This window comes from Carcharodon carcharias, chromosome 17, assembly GCF_017639515.1.
Source record: "Carcharodon carcharias isolate sCarCar2 chromosome 17, sCarCar2.pri, whole genome shotgun sequence".
Classification (NCBI taxonomy): domain Eukaryota; kingdom Metazoa; phylum Chordata; class Chondrichthyes; order Lamniformes; family Lamnidae; genus Carcharodon; species Carcharodon carcharias.
Window position 1 is genome coordinate 25,384,002 of NC_054483.1, and position 14,609 is coordinate 25,398,610.

Sequence of the window (14,609 nt, forward strand, 5' to 3'; positions counted from 1 at the left end):
CCCCCAGGTGATGGTTTCACTGCTTACCGTCCACAAGAGATCTCTTGATGCAGTCAAACTGAAGGGAAAGCTCCTCTGTCCAGGTGAATGGTGATTTTTTTTCCCCCCAATGTTACACCTCTCTCTCTCTCTCTGCCCCTCCCTTCTGAAGTGTGCTTGGTGGGCTGGGGTGGGGTGGGGGATGTTGTCACCTGCTGTACTGGAGAACTGGAACCCTTTGGCGCACGCCCAAAGCATCAGCCGCCGTAGAGGAGCCTGCCCCTCCTCCTGGAGCTGAACAGATCAATGAGGAAGCGAGCAAGGCTATTCTTGCCATGTTAGCGAATCTGCAGCGGCTATATAAAGGAGGAGCCGCCGACTGAAAGCCTTCACTGTGAACATCTCCCACAGTCTCCGCCAAGATGAGCTACATCCTGGAAACAGTGAGTAACCCTTCCCCGTACAGGAGGGTCGAGACTAGGAGCTACAGCAGCCGAGCAAGTGCCTCTCCTTCCAGCGGCTTCCGGTCTCAGTCTTGGTCCCGGGGAGGTCCGGGCACCATCGCAACCTCTTCGTCCTCCTCCTACCGCCGCCTGGCCAGTGTCCAGGCTCCCCGAGCTTACAGCTCATCCGACAGCCTGGACTTCAGTCAGTCCAGTGCCCTGAACGGAGATTACAAAGTGATCCGCAGCAATGAGAAGGAGTTATTGCAGGGATTGAATGATCGCTTCGCTGGTTACATCGACAAGGTGCATTACCTGGAACAGCACAACAAGGAGCTGGAAGCCGAGATCCAGGCACATCGACAGAAGCAGGTAAGCCACGGGCAGCTGGGCGATGCCTATGACCAAGAGCTGAGAGAGTTGAGGTCTCTGATCGAGCAAGTGAACCATGAGAAAGCTCAGATCCAGCTGGACACTGACCACCTGGACGAGGACATCCAGCGCCTGAAGGATCGCTTTGAGGAAGAGGCTCGCCTTCGGGACGAGACGGAGGCCACCATCAGGGGCTTGAAGAAGGAGATGGACGATGCCGGTTTGCTGAAGGTGGAGATGGAGAAGAAGGCTCAGTCCCTGCAGGATGAGGTGGCGTTCCTCAGGAACAACCACGAGGAAGAGGTGACCGACCTGTTCGCCCAGATCCAAGCCTCTCAGATCACCGTGGAAAGGAAGGACTTCCTCAAGACCGACCTCACCTCTGCCCTGAAGGAGATCCGCTCCCAGCTCGAAGGTCACTCGGCGAAGAATCTGCAGCAGACCGAAGAGTGGTTCAAATGCCGCTATGCCAAGCTCAACGAGGCGGCCGAGATGAACAAGGACGCCATCCGCTCGGCCAGGGAGGAGATCAACGAGTACAGGCGCCAGCTGCAGTCCAAGAGCATCGAGCTGGAGTCGGTGAGGGGAACCAAGGAGTCCCTGGAAAGACAGCTCAATGACATCGAGGACCGGCACAACGCCGATGTGTCAAACTACCAGGTAGGAATGCGGGCCAACCTGCGAGACTCTCTCACCCGTTCTCATTCCACCCCTGTCCACACCAATCCCCTGCTTTCAGTTCATATCTCACCTGGATTGTGTTCCACATGGTGGAAGATGTGCCCCCTTTCTCTCTCTCCCTCTCCCTGGCTAACCCCCAACTCTCTGCTCTTTCGGTCGGTGCCGGGAAGGGGGGAGTTAAAGTGCAGAGATCCGCAGTCCCAGCTGCAGAGGGTCAACGCTGAAATGTCGCCCCTGGTTCACCCACCAAACTTCCGAATGGGCAGATCCCGGCACCAGGTTATCGGGGGCAAGCGCTTGGCTGAGTTGTTGGGCTCTGCCCTGCCCTCCAGGTTGCACAGCCCCAATCGGCTTGCCCTCTTTAAGGGGGGTATTGCCCTTTTAATGCTCTGCGGCGCTTCCCATCGAGCGCGTGTGGGGGAACGAGTTTGAGTGTTTGTGTTTCTTTTTTGAACATTCAGGAAACAGTCCAGCAACTGGAGAATGAGCTCCGCAGTACAAAATGGGAAATGGCCCGTCACTTGAGGGAATATCAGGATCTGCTGAATGTGAAAATGGCCCTGGATATCGAGATTGCTGCCTACAGGTAAATGGAGGACACAGCAGGGCGTTCCCTGGCGCAGTGAAGGGCGGAGGCTGGGGCGGGCTGAATGTGGGACAAAAGGAAAGTCGCTTAATGGGATAAAGGAGACTGAATCTTGCCGTGTGGGTCCCAATTCCAATTGAATACGTAAAGTGAGAACAGGGAAGCTCCCGGTGTGCAGTCTTTAACTGGGTTGAAGGGGAGGGGGGGTGGTGGGGGGTGGGGGTCACAATTATGACAGTTAGTCTTGAGATACGAAAAGGAAGCACTTGCAGCAGAAGCTTGCAGCGGTGGGGGAAAGGGGGGAGGGGAGGGGGAGACGGGTAAGGGACACAGTGAAAGAGTCAAATTCATATCAACTCCAGAGAGACCGTGTGCTCCTTCCTGAGCTGCTCTCACATTTATAAACGTGTTCAATGGATCTTCAGATCAGACCCAATCTCATTATATCAGTGGGAAGCAGTGAAAATGGGCTGGTTTCAGTCTCCACCTGACCGGGGGGCGGGGGAGAGGGGGGTGAAAAGATTCCAAAAGCTCACCCCTCTTTTGCACCTTTGGCAGCTGAGGGTGCAGTGAGCTCACTGTGGGATTAAACCCCAGTTTGCGTTTCAGAGACAAATGACTGCGTTGTTTTTGAAGTTTGGGCCAGCAGCCTGAAATAGTTAATTCTGCTCACTCAACATCTGCGAGTGGAACCTTCAGGAGGAGGTGGACTAACAAAGGGAGCCCCACACCAGCGGGTGAACTGACCTACTCTCTCTTAAAATGCTGAAGCGTCCACTCGGTGTTTTCCAGCTTTTTCAGGTGTTTTCTGTTTTTGCTGCAATTGCCTCTTTATTTTGATCACTGCAAAGGTTTGTATGTCGCTAGAATACTGCACGCTCCTAAAGGTTCCGCGGTGGAACCCAGTCCATTGCGTGACCATTCAGTCTGTTTCATATGAAGAGAAGCAGTTATTGCCTAACAACAAGCCGTGGTGTCATAGAATTGCATAGACTTTAACAGCAGGAACAGGCCATTCGGCCCAACTGCCCTGTGGTGGTACTTCACAGGAATGATTTCATGAGCAGCGTGTTTGTTGAAATGAGTTGTCCTCTCAGAGAACTCTCAGTTGGTCACAGTTTGTGCTGCCAGTGTGTCTTCCCCACCTGATTCTAACACATCTTCTACCTCTCTCTCTGCAGAAAACTCCTTGAAGGTGAAGAATCAAGGTACACCTTCTCTGGAAGTATCACTGGCCCTTCCTTCCCGTATAGACCTCCAAGCACACCCACTGCCCCTACCAAAGTACAGAAAACTAAAGAAGCACCAAAGCTAAAAGTCCAGCACAAATTCGTCGAAGAGATAATTGAAGAAACGAAAGTGGAGAATGAGAAAGCAGAGCTGGATGAGCTTGACCTGGCTGTGGCAGTGGAAGAGATTGCAGCTGAACGCAGTGCAGAAGAACAGGAGGAAGAGGAGGGGGAGGAGGTGGTTGAAGAAGTGATTGTGGCTGAAGTCAAGGCTGGAGTTCAGGCAGAGCCAGAGGAAAAGGGCAAGGAAGAGGAGGAGGAAAAGGAAGAAGGTAAGAAGGAGGAAGAGGAGGAAGGCGAACAAGAAGGTGATGGTGAACAGCAAGAAGAGGAGAAGGGTGAGGAGGAAGAGGAAGGTAAGGCTGAGGGAGTAGAAGAAAGTGAAGAAGTAGAGGAGAAGATTGAAAGTGTGAAGGTGGAGAAAGCAAAAGCTCAGCCAGATGAAGCAAAGGATCAGGGTAAGGAAGAAAGCGAGGAGGAGGAGGAGGATAGAGCCAGCAAGGAGGAAGAGGCTGGCAAAGAGTCTGGAAAGGAAAGTGCAGAAGATGGAGAGGATGAAGCTCAGGAAGAGATGAAGAAGGATGAGGAAGTGGTAGAAGAGAAGGTGGTTTTTGAGAAAAAGGTCGAGACAGTTGGAGAAGGAAAAGAATCAGCAACTGAAGTCAAATCACCAGAGAAAGAGGAAGTCAAAGCTGAAACTGAAGACAAAACAAAGAAAGAAGAGAAAGCAGAAGCTGAGGATAAGAAAGACGAAGCAAAGGCCAAAGATGAAGGCACGGCCATCAATGGAGAGATTGAAGAGAAAGCAGAAGACACCGAGAAAAAGGAGGAAGAGACACAACTCCTTTCCAATGGTGTAGATCAAAGCCCCACAAAGGAGGAAGAGTCTGACATTATTTCCCACACAAAGACCGCAACAAAGACAATCCACAAAGTGGTGGATGAAGATGAGGGGACCACAAAACACATCAAAGAGATAACCAAATCTGTTACGGTAACTCAGACAGTCGAAGAGATGGAAGAGGTGGTCCAGGAGACGATAGTGTCTACTAAGACAATTGAGAAGACCTCACACTCGGTGCTAAAGAAAGAGGAGGATAATGAGTGAACCAAACCTCATGAAGCAACGGGGATGGCACTTGACAGCAAAAGATGCATGGGTGTGACAGCTTTACGGCCTTGAGCAGAATGGGTTCTGCCTTGAGGAGCTCCAGACTTCCCGTCTTTTCCTTTTGTGCAATAGAAGAAACTGCATGCAAGTTAACAATGTGCCCTCCACAGTGCTGAAATTACAAGGAACCACTGAAAGAATAAAATCCAATACAACTGAAAGCCAAAATGCATGGAAGAATATGCACTGAGTCGTGACAAACAACAAAATGTCCAAGAGAAGATCTCTCAACTGTTGGAGGGGCACTTTTGAGAAAGTCAAAAGATGTATTATGCAAAGAATAAACTGAGCCAAAAAGTTTAAAAAAAACTAAAAAAAAATCCTTAGCCTTAAACAGCTCATTGATTAATCTATGTTTACCTCACGAGTGCTATTACAATGGACTTCCATTGGTGGGAGGGAGGGTCTACTGATCATTCACCAACATGCCACAGTTTATCACCCCATGTGAAACTTCACTGCAGTACTTGCTGAATAAAAGTCATATTCCAAATCTCATTGTCTGGTTTATTGGCTCAAATAATTGTGGAGGGTGTGGTTGGGGGTGGTGGGGCCTTATTGACTTATAAAAATGTATTTCCCTTCAGTTGTGTTTCAATGACACACGGCCAGTGAAGAGAGAGGGAGGAATTAAATTGTGCAGGCAATCTGAACAATCTTGTTCCCTGGAATACCCTGAACCTCCAATGTTGTCAATGGAGGAAACACTTTAACAGGTCTAAACACGGACAGTGCTATTGCTGACTTTTAAGAAAGGCCAGGCAAGATTCAGGTCATTGGGGAAAATAACAAAACATGGTGGTTTTCAAGTATTTCAAAACAGTTGCCAGATAAAATGAAATTGCTGTTGTTTGAAATGAGTTGATTGCAAGGCCAGAATTTCTATCTCTAATACTTGATTAAATTCAGACTTTTGGACCCAGTTCTGGTTGCATGGCCTGTATGTATGTGCTTTGAGCATGTGCTTTCTTAACCATGGGTTAAAGAGAACCAATCTAATGCCACTGAATATAGCAATACAGTGCCCAGGCCAGGAGATAAGATTGGAATCTCATTCCAGCTCCAAATTCTAGTCCCTTACCTCAGATTTAGCCATGACCATTGTTCAGCTATAGTTCTTGGTACCATAAACCAAATTTCACACAGTCAACTCAATTTATTAAAATTACATCCCCACCGCCACCCACCCCCTGTCTGGGTTTTCATTGTTCTTCTCAATGTTGTCAACCACTTGAGTACCAGTGAGTGTCATCACTTTGCCAACCTTATTTTTTATTGGAATTGTAATCATTAAATTAGATTTAAGTGTCTTTTTGAGCACCAAACACTACCCCAAACACAATTCCTTCTTGCTGGACTGGGCTGCTGATCCAATTACATTTAATGTGAAACTAGTCGTATTTTCTAAAAGGGATCAAAAAAGGTTTTTTTTTTAATTAATTAACGGGATATAGGCGTCGCTGGCTGGGCCAGCATTTATTGCCCATCCCTAGTTGCCCTTGAGAAGGTGGTGGTGAGCTGCCTTCTTCAACCGCTGAATGCTGAAGTCCTGATCCCCTTGTAGTGGAATTGGATATTTTGGATGTCGATATAAATACATCAGACCGGATTCTACTTAAAAATCCTGTCCTGTTCGGTTTCAAATACAATGCAGCAAAAAAATGAAACATCCCAGAATTAACTGTTTCGGGGTCACAGAGCTTGAAGCGGTGAGGGTGGGGGAATTGGGCATTTAGTCATTATTTGCCCCAGGAAATCGGAAATCTTGCAGACTCGTTATCCCATCTCGTATAAGTCTGAAAGCAAAGTGTCAGAGGGTTAAATTTGACTGCGGGACCAGCGCATTAGTGTTGCAAATACACAGACAAAATGCGTCATTCTCTGATAGAGAGAAATTAAAACTTTCGGTTTGGGCCGTTCCCGAGTTGTCAGGAGGATCGCCCACTCATATCCACCGATTTGTCAGGAGGTTCGCCCACTCACATCCAACCAAAAGCGCCTGAGAGAGACAGAGAGAGAGAGAGAGAGAGACTTCAGTTTCAGCACTGCCCGCCACGGACAGCGCAGCGGTAAAGTTTCAGCACCGCGCTCCTGTGGACAGCTCCTCGTCAAACGACCTTCAAAACTTCTGGCAGCGTCTGTGGACAGAGTAACTGAGTGAACGTTTCCAGTCCGATATGACTTCTTCAGAACTGCTGGGAGGAATGGTGGGGGCAGGGAGAGGGGATGGGGGGTGGGTGTGTGGGATGGGGGGGGGAGAGCGGAGTAACAATGGGGTCGCTTTACTGTCCTCGTCATCCATTAAAACCACACGCAACGGTGCAGCAGGGTTAGAGAACCGCAGTGTAGGCGCATTGCTCAGCTGGTCCCAAAACAGATCAGTGCGGGGGAAAAAAATTCAACCATTTGAGTTAATACCCAGAGGAAAACCTACTGTACAGGAAAAGCTAGGAGAACCCTCTCAGTCATATCTTAACATGCTGCATAAAAGCAATCCGGCAATGCACCAGGATTAGCGGCTGCAGTGCTAACAGGGACAAGGAGTCCCCAATGACGAAGCCTGAAAGCTAATGGAGAGAGCTGAGAGCTTTGCAGTCGCTTTTAGTTAATATTACATACTGATGCTGTCGGAGGCACTCTGCTACCTTCGGGACCGAAGCTCCAAGAATGATTTTTCACCCACCCAGCCCCTCCCATCCCCCGCGTCTTTGAAACATTCTCCGAAAGTTAATATGCAGCCCTCGATACGCGCCTTCAGGCACTCAGGCCTCCCGCCGGTCAACGCCCACCATATAAAAAAGCGCACGGCACATCATACATCAAACACCCCAGCGGGTCCGCCTATTGGTTTCGGTTTCGTTTCATCCAACTGCGGGTCGAAGAGGAACCAGTCTGGGATTAAAGCACTATGCGCTCTTGAAATTTAATAAAAGTCTGCACAAATGAGAGATAAACTCGAATTGTTCAGAACTGTAACAAAACACACAAACACACACACACACACACAATTAGACACATTGTCATTCTGCGAAAACTCCCGAAGATAAATGCTTTCAAACTCGTAGTTTGGTCTGAACTGGCCGATTTCAGCTCTCTGCTCTCTTCTTAATGCAAGATTTAGAATCTGGTCTGAAATATTAAGTTAATTGATTTTTTATTGCTGTGATTAAACTTGCTTTCCCTCTCTTCCCCATTCTGCACATCAGTCCGCCGAAATCCCTAAAGTGCAAGATTAAAGGCTGAGTCAGACCTTTAAGGAGATGGAGCTGCTGCTGTGGATTTTTACAGCATTGCAGGCTTTTAATAATTAAGCAGTCGAAAGTTGCACAAGTGAAAGTTTGTTTCCCTTCTCTCCTGCATTTTAAACCGGGTTTCAGAGGTTACTAGGAGCCACCAGCAAGCTCCTGTGTTTTATGTTCCACCGGTTTATATTTTAATGGATCCCTGAATTTATTAAAACTGTTATTGCAGCATATCTCTGGATCACCCCACAAGCAAAGGGAGCTCGCCCATTGGCTGGCGGGGGTCGAGGAAATTGCCGTGAAATTGACAAGGCGAATGCAAATGGCGCCACAGCAAATCCTGCAAGCGCATGTCCTTCGTGTCTCCCTGTGCCTGCGGCTCAGTTTTCCAGCCACAGCGTTGGAAACTGGTGCAAGGTGTAAATAATAAAGTTCAGGCTTGTGATTGATATTTGTTTGCAGTTGGGGAAGTAGGCTGCCTCTCACTTATCTCGGCTCGGGCGGGGTGATGTGATGATCAGGGTCTGGTGAAGTTTTAAACAATAGATATGGAACGTGAGGACAAATAACCAGAGTTCTGCTGTGCTTGAACTGGCTATCTTTTTTTATTTGCTTATTTCAGTAAAAGACTTAATCGTTGTCCTGCAACTTTCAATCGTTTCTGGCGGCCTGGCGAGTTTTTTTTTCAGAAGCGGCAATGCGGAACGTTGGTCTCGAAAGGCAAGAACAGAGTGAGATCATCAGAGTGCCTGGAGAATTTCCCCACCCCCACTTTACCCTCCCCCCCTTCTCAAAAACAAATCAAACCACAGAGGGGTTGGACACGTGGGGAGGGGGAGGGTGAGAGCAGCCTGGCTCCAGCGGCCTGTCGATGTTGGCGGATTCCGCTGTGTGCTGGAGAGGGAGAAAGCTGAATCATTTCAATGCAGGGTTGCAGCAGAGTGCTGCAGTCCTGATGTGTGACGCCATGGGGTATCCCGGGGATCCGCAGCATTTCAAGGGGCCGCGCCCTCTTTTTGATGCGCAGGCTGGCACCCCGAACTCCAAATTGTAGCCAGAACATTTCTTCCTTGAAGGGGTTTAGATACGTTCTGAACAGGCTTGCTGCGCCCAGCCACTACTTCCTGTCTCTGTTTCTCTAATTTCGAAGGGCGAATCAGCCCAAGAGCACTTCACTTTTAAACTTGGGAGAACAATAGTTGTCCCGTACATTAACGAGCTGAAAGCAGTTGGGGAGGGCGTGGAGGGGAAAGAAGGCGCAGCCAACGAGGCAAGTTATGGAGGGGACTTAAAGGGTGCGAATGAAAAGAGGTTTAAAAAAAACAATTCCAGCTTGCATGTGTTTAAGAATAACATGGTCTTATATAGCGAATTTAACCCCATAACACTTCCGGAGGCATTTCGCAGGGCACACAACTGGACAGCAAGCCACCTCGGTTGACAGTGGGACAGGTAACCGAAAACTTAGTTGAAGCGGTCGCCTTTAAGGAGCATCTTAAAGGGAGGGAGGGTGAGTGGTTTAGAGAGGCAATTCCAGCGTTTGGGACGCAGACCATGGTGCGAGGGAGGGAGGGAGGAGGAGATGAGCTCCTGCCCAGAACTGGGAGAATGCAGAGACAGTGAAGGAGTTAAACGTCTACAAAACCAGCATCCGCAGTTTTTTTGCTTTTAGCTTCAAATCAGACCGGGAGCCAATGTAGCTGAGGGATCACAGGAATGATGGGTGAGCAGAGTTTGGTTCGAGTTCTAATGTGGGCAGCAGAGTTTTGCAGTTGATGCAGGGTGAGGAGAACAAAGTAAGTGAGGGCTTTCCAGAGTGATGGGCGTGTGCTTAGAGGGCAGAGCTGGAGAAGATTACAAAGGCCAAGCAATATGACACCACGAAGGCCCACTTTACCGTCAGCAGCTCCCCATGTCATCCCATCAATGCCATAAATATTCTGAAGGTCTGATGCTTACGTGGGGTGGGGGGGGTTACCCGCTGCAGTAAAGCATGAGTGATTTCCTGGACAGGATATGCCAAAGCAGCCGCTTTCATTCATGTTTAGTTAGAGCTTATTTTCAATCTATTTTATCGACATCCGCACCCCCACCACCCCACCCACTCCCCATCCCCCCTCATCAGAGCAAGGGCTCCCAATATTAGAAATTAGACTCCTTTAAACCGCTGCGGTGCTGTATTGAAACCAGAATAACGAAAGGGTTAATCCGTCCTACATTTAACATTGAAGCTTGTTCAGCGTTTTGATGCAATTCCATTTGAACATGTTCAAGTAAACCAGATTAAGCACGAGGGTAAAAGCATTGCAAGATTGTTTTTTTTTAAAAAGCGGCTTGCACATTTATTGATCTTCCCGGCCAATGCAATAATTACAGTCCCATTCAACCCGAGCATCAGAAAAGAAAATCAATTGATACATTGGATCACTGCGCACACCGCAATATGAAAGCGGTGAGAATTGCTATTTTATCCTAAAAGTTTATGAAGCCCCTGCATTTTTTCATCAAGTTTACAAGGTTCTGTGGGAATTGTAAATTGCCTAACTTTGAAAATCTGCGGCAGGCTCAGCACCCTACGCTTCAAAGGGGCGTGTTGTTTTGTAGAAAACTGCAGCAATGTCAAAATGTGCCCTTTGTATAATTAATGTATGGCCTTATCATCGTTTCATTTAATTGTTGTTCCCTTTGCATTTGGTATCCTTGCACATTGTCCTGCTGAGTGCAGAACGAAAAACTTCAATAACATGTCACTTTTCAGATTCTATATAAGGAAGAACACACACCCAAGATGTTTCTTTAAAAAATCCTGATCCTGCCATTAATTAAGGCCAGTGAAAGTGAATTTTCAGATCCTGTTGCCATCAAGGAATTAAAATTTTGTTCATGATAACTTCTTGAGATTGTGCCTTTCGGGTACAGACAACAAAAAAATCAGCAAAGTCAATGACCAAATAAGTCAGAGATCGATTTGATGGGAAAAGCGATCGATTCATTGCAGAATGACTGGAATAACATAGGTGCTTTTGGGTGACAGGGAGAGAGGAGTACAAGTGCTCAGAGAACTGGACTGATCTGAGAAAATTCAAGCAAGGAATTGCTTACAGATCAAGGCTTCAAAGATCCGAAAGGATTAAGAGTGGGCTTTCAAAATTTAAGATGTCTGGCCAGATTTTAACAAAATTTAACGTGTGGTTTGATAGTGTCGATGTACAGAATGTTTTTTTTTACGTGTGGAGAAACCAAAACGAGGAGTTAGAAATATAAGATAGTCATTAATACATACAGTAGGTACTTTAGGAGAAACTCTTTTACTCAGAGAATGGTTAGAATGTGGAACTCGCTACCACAGGGAGTAGCTGCAATGATTATCATAAACTTATTTCAGGGGAAGCGAGATAAAGGTACAAGGGAGAAAGGATGAAAAGGGCATATTGAGGGAGTTAGTTGATGACAGGTCAGAGCAGCCTTCTGTGGAGAGTCAATAGGCTAGTTGGGCCAAATGGCCTGTTTCTGTACTGTATCCACTCTGCGATTTTATGTATGATTTATTTGCTGAGTTCTGTTTCTTCCATGCAGAAGGGAGCAGCTGGCAGAATAATGAAGAGGTTGAGGCTACAGATGGTTATTCACCATGTAGATGCCCTTGAGCTGAATACAAGTGATTGTGGGAGGTGCATCAGTAATGTCAACTGCTTGGGAGGAGAAGGTGACAAGTGATTAAGGAATAATATTGTTAGAGTTTATCAGCAATACCCTGAACTAGATGTTAACATACCAGCTAAACTTGTTAATCAAAGCTGTTAACCTGCCTGCTATATGAGGAGCCAAGCTAAATGAATTATGGTGAGTTCAGGTCACCCTGGGACATTGAGCATTACTTGGATTAAGTTGGTCCAGTTGGTGTTGGCCTTTGGTGATGCAATGAAGGTGATCAGTTCTGTGCATTGATAGCAATTGCTCAAATACCTCATAATGCTTTCATATTTAGTCCTAAAATGCAATCAGTCATCTTATTGGAAATGTTTAAATAATAGGAAAGAAACCTGTCCCTAGTCATGTTGTCAGAGTTCTTCTCTGAGTTAAGCCCTTCTTACAAGAAAACTGGTCACAGCATTTTCACACCATTACACAAAACCACTGTTTGAAGCATCAGCATGACAATTTCCCTGTTTGCACACAATAGCTGGCTGAATCTTTCAGGCTGTATTTAATCACACTCTAATTATCACTGTCTTTAAAATACACAACTTAGGTTTATGATGCACTTTTAATGTGGTGAAATGTCCCCAGATACTTCACAGCAGCATTGTCAACCAAAGGTTGACACTGAGTCACATAAATGAAACATTTGGACAGATTCCAAGAAGCTTGGCCAGAGAGTAAGTTTTATCAAATTCCTTTCAGGAGGGGGGAAAAGTGGAGAGATGGGCTTAGGGAGGACATTTCATTAATAAGGGCCGAAAGAGCTGATGGCATGGCCTTCAATGGCGGTGAAATGGAAACTGGGCATGTACAAGAGGCCAGAATTGAGAAATGTAGAGTTCCCAGATAGTAATAGGACGAAAAGAGATGACAGAGATAGGGATGGGGTGAGACAATGAAGGGATTTTAGAACAAAGAAATGAATTTTAAATCAAAGTATTGCTGGACCTGGGATCGATGTAGGTCAGTGAGCAGAGGCATGGTGTTCAAAGTGAAATCTGGTAGACAACCATATATCAAATATCAAACTTTATTAATAATTCAGTTTTGTTGATAATTGCTTTGAGGTCAGAGTTTGCAGTGCATGGTTTGACTTGTGTTAGAGATCATGGAAAAATGACAATAGCATGACTAAAATTGTAGAATTGCTGACCATGGTGTCAAACCGAAGGAGCTCAGTTATCATTGCACCACCCTTTCTTTTTTCTGCTTTGCCCTGTTTGACTGAGCAAGAGAAAACAAGCAGATGATAAATGGATATGCAATAGTCAGAAAAAGGAGCAGAAGAGATTGAAATAAGTGAGCAGAGAGATGATGTTTCTTCAACTTCTAAGATGAGTTCAATGGCTTCCCAGACTGTAGATCCTGAGTATCCTTCAGAAACTGGTCCACTGTTGTAGGCATCGTGATTTGCTACCATTCCAAATCTTCAAAAGGTACTTCATACTTCCTTGTTTTAAAAATTTATATTTTCAGTCCAATCTTCCAACTTTATTGTTAATTCTGGCATCACTAGAGCAGACCATATTCTCAAACAACCTCTGCAGCCAGGGAGGCAGTGGCATGGTAGTATTGTCACTGGACTCATTATCCAATAACCAAGCAGGAATTTTGAGAGGACCCGGGTTCAAATCCAGCCATGGCAGACAGTGGAATTTCAAATCTGGAATTAAAAGTCTAATGATGACCATGAAACCATTGTCGATTGTTGTAAAAACCCATCTGGTTCGCTAATGTCCTTTAGGGAAGGAAATCTGCCGTCCTTACCTGGTCTGGGCCTATATATGACTTCAGACCCACAGCAATCTGGTTGACTCTGAAATGCCTTCTGAAATGGCCTAGCAAGCCAATCAATTGTATCAAACCACTAAAAAAAGTTAAAAAGGAATGAATCCGGATGGACCACCTGGCATCAACCTCAGTACCGGAAACAACAATGGCAATCTCAGCTCTGTCAATCCTGCAAAGTCCTCCTTTCTAACGTTTGGGGGCTAGTGCCAAAATTGGGAGAGCTGTCTCACAAGCTAGTCAAGCAACAGCCTGATATAGTCATCCTCACAGAATCATACCTTACAGATGATGTCCCAGACTCCACCATCACTATCCTTGGGTATGTCCTGTCCCACTGACAGGGCAGTGGTGGCAGCACAGTAGTATACCGTCAGGAGTGAGTTTCCCATGAGAGTCCTCAACATCCACTCCAAACCCAATTAAGTCTTATGGCATCAGGTCAAACATGGGCAAGGAAACCTCCTGCTGATTACCATGTACCGTCCCCCCTCAGCTAATGAATCAGTGCTCCTCCACATTGAGCATCACTTGGAGGAAGCACTGAGGGGGACAAGGGCACAGAATGTACTGTGGGTGGGTGACTTCAATGTCCATCACCAAGAGTGGCTCAGTAGCACCACCACAGACTGAGCTGGCCAAGTCCTAAATGACATAGCTGCTAGATTGGGTCTGCAGCAGGTGGTGAGGGAACCAACAAGAGGGAAAAACATACTTGACCTCATTCTCACAAACCTGCCTGCCGCAGAGGCATCTGTCCATGACAGTATCGGTAGGAGTGACCACCGCACAGTCATTGTGGAGACAAAGTCCCAGCTTCACATTGAGGATACCCTCCATCGTGTTGTGTGGCACCACCACCGTGCTAAATGGGATAGGTTGCAAACAGATCTAGCAACTCAAGACTGGGTATCCATGAGGCGCTGTGGGCCATCAGCAGCAGCAGAATTGTACTCGAACACAATCTGTAACCTCATGGCCTGGCACATCTCCCACTCTGCTATTATCATCTATCCAGGGGTTCAATGAAGAGTGCAGGAGGGCATGCCAGGAGCAGCAGCAGGCATACCTAAAAATGAGGTGTCAATCTGGTAAAGCTACAACACAGGACTACTTATGTGCCAAACAGCATAACCAGCAACTGATAGACAGAGCTAAGCAATCCTACAACCAACAGATCAGATCTAAGCTCTGCAGTCCTGCGACATCCTGTCGTGAATGGTGGTGGACAATTAAACAACTCACATGAGCAGGAGGCTCCACAAATATCCCCATCCTCAATGATGGGGGAGCCCAGCACAGCAGTGCAAAAGACAAGGCTGAAGCATTTGCGGCAATCTTCAGCCAGAAGTGCCA

At 46.8% G+C, this 14,609-nt stretch overlaps 1 protein-coding gene across 1 annotated transcript; it reads left to right on the forward strand.

Annotated features, from left to right (window-relative positions):
* Nucleotides 1–387: 387 nt before the first annotated feature.
* On the forward strand, nucleotides 388–4,991 carry nefma (neurofilament medium chain a). The gene is made up of 3 exons (XM_041210422.1): nucleotides 388–1,454; nucleotides 1,937–2,061; nucleotides 3,243–4,991. The coding sequence occupies exons 1-3, from the start codon at nucleotides 402–404 to the stop codon at nucleotides 4,456–4,458; spliced, it is 2,394 nt and encodes a 797-aa protein (XP_041066356.1). The 5' UTR covers nucleotides 388–401; the 3' UTR covers nucleotides 4,459–4,991.
* Nucleotides 4,992–14,609: the final 9,618 nt, after the last annotated feature.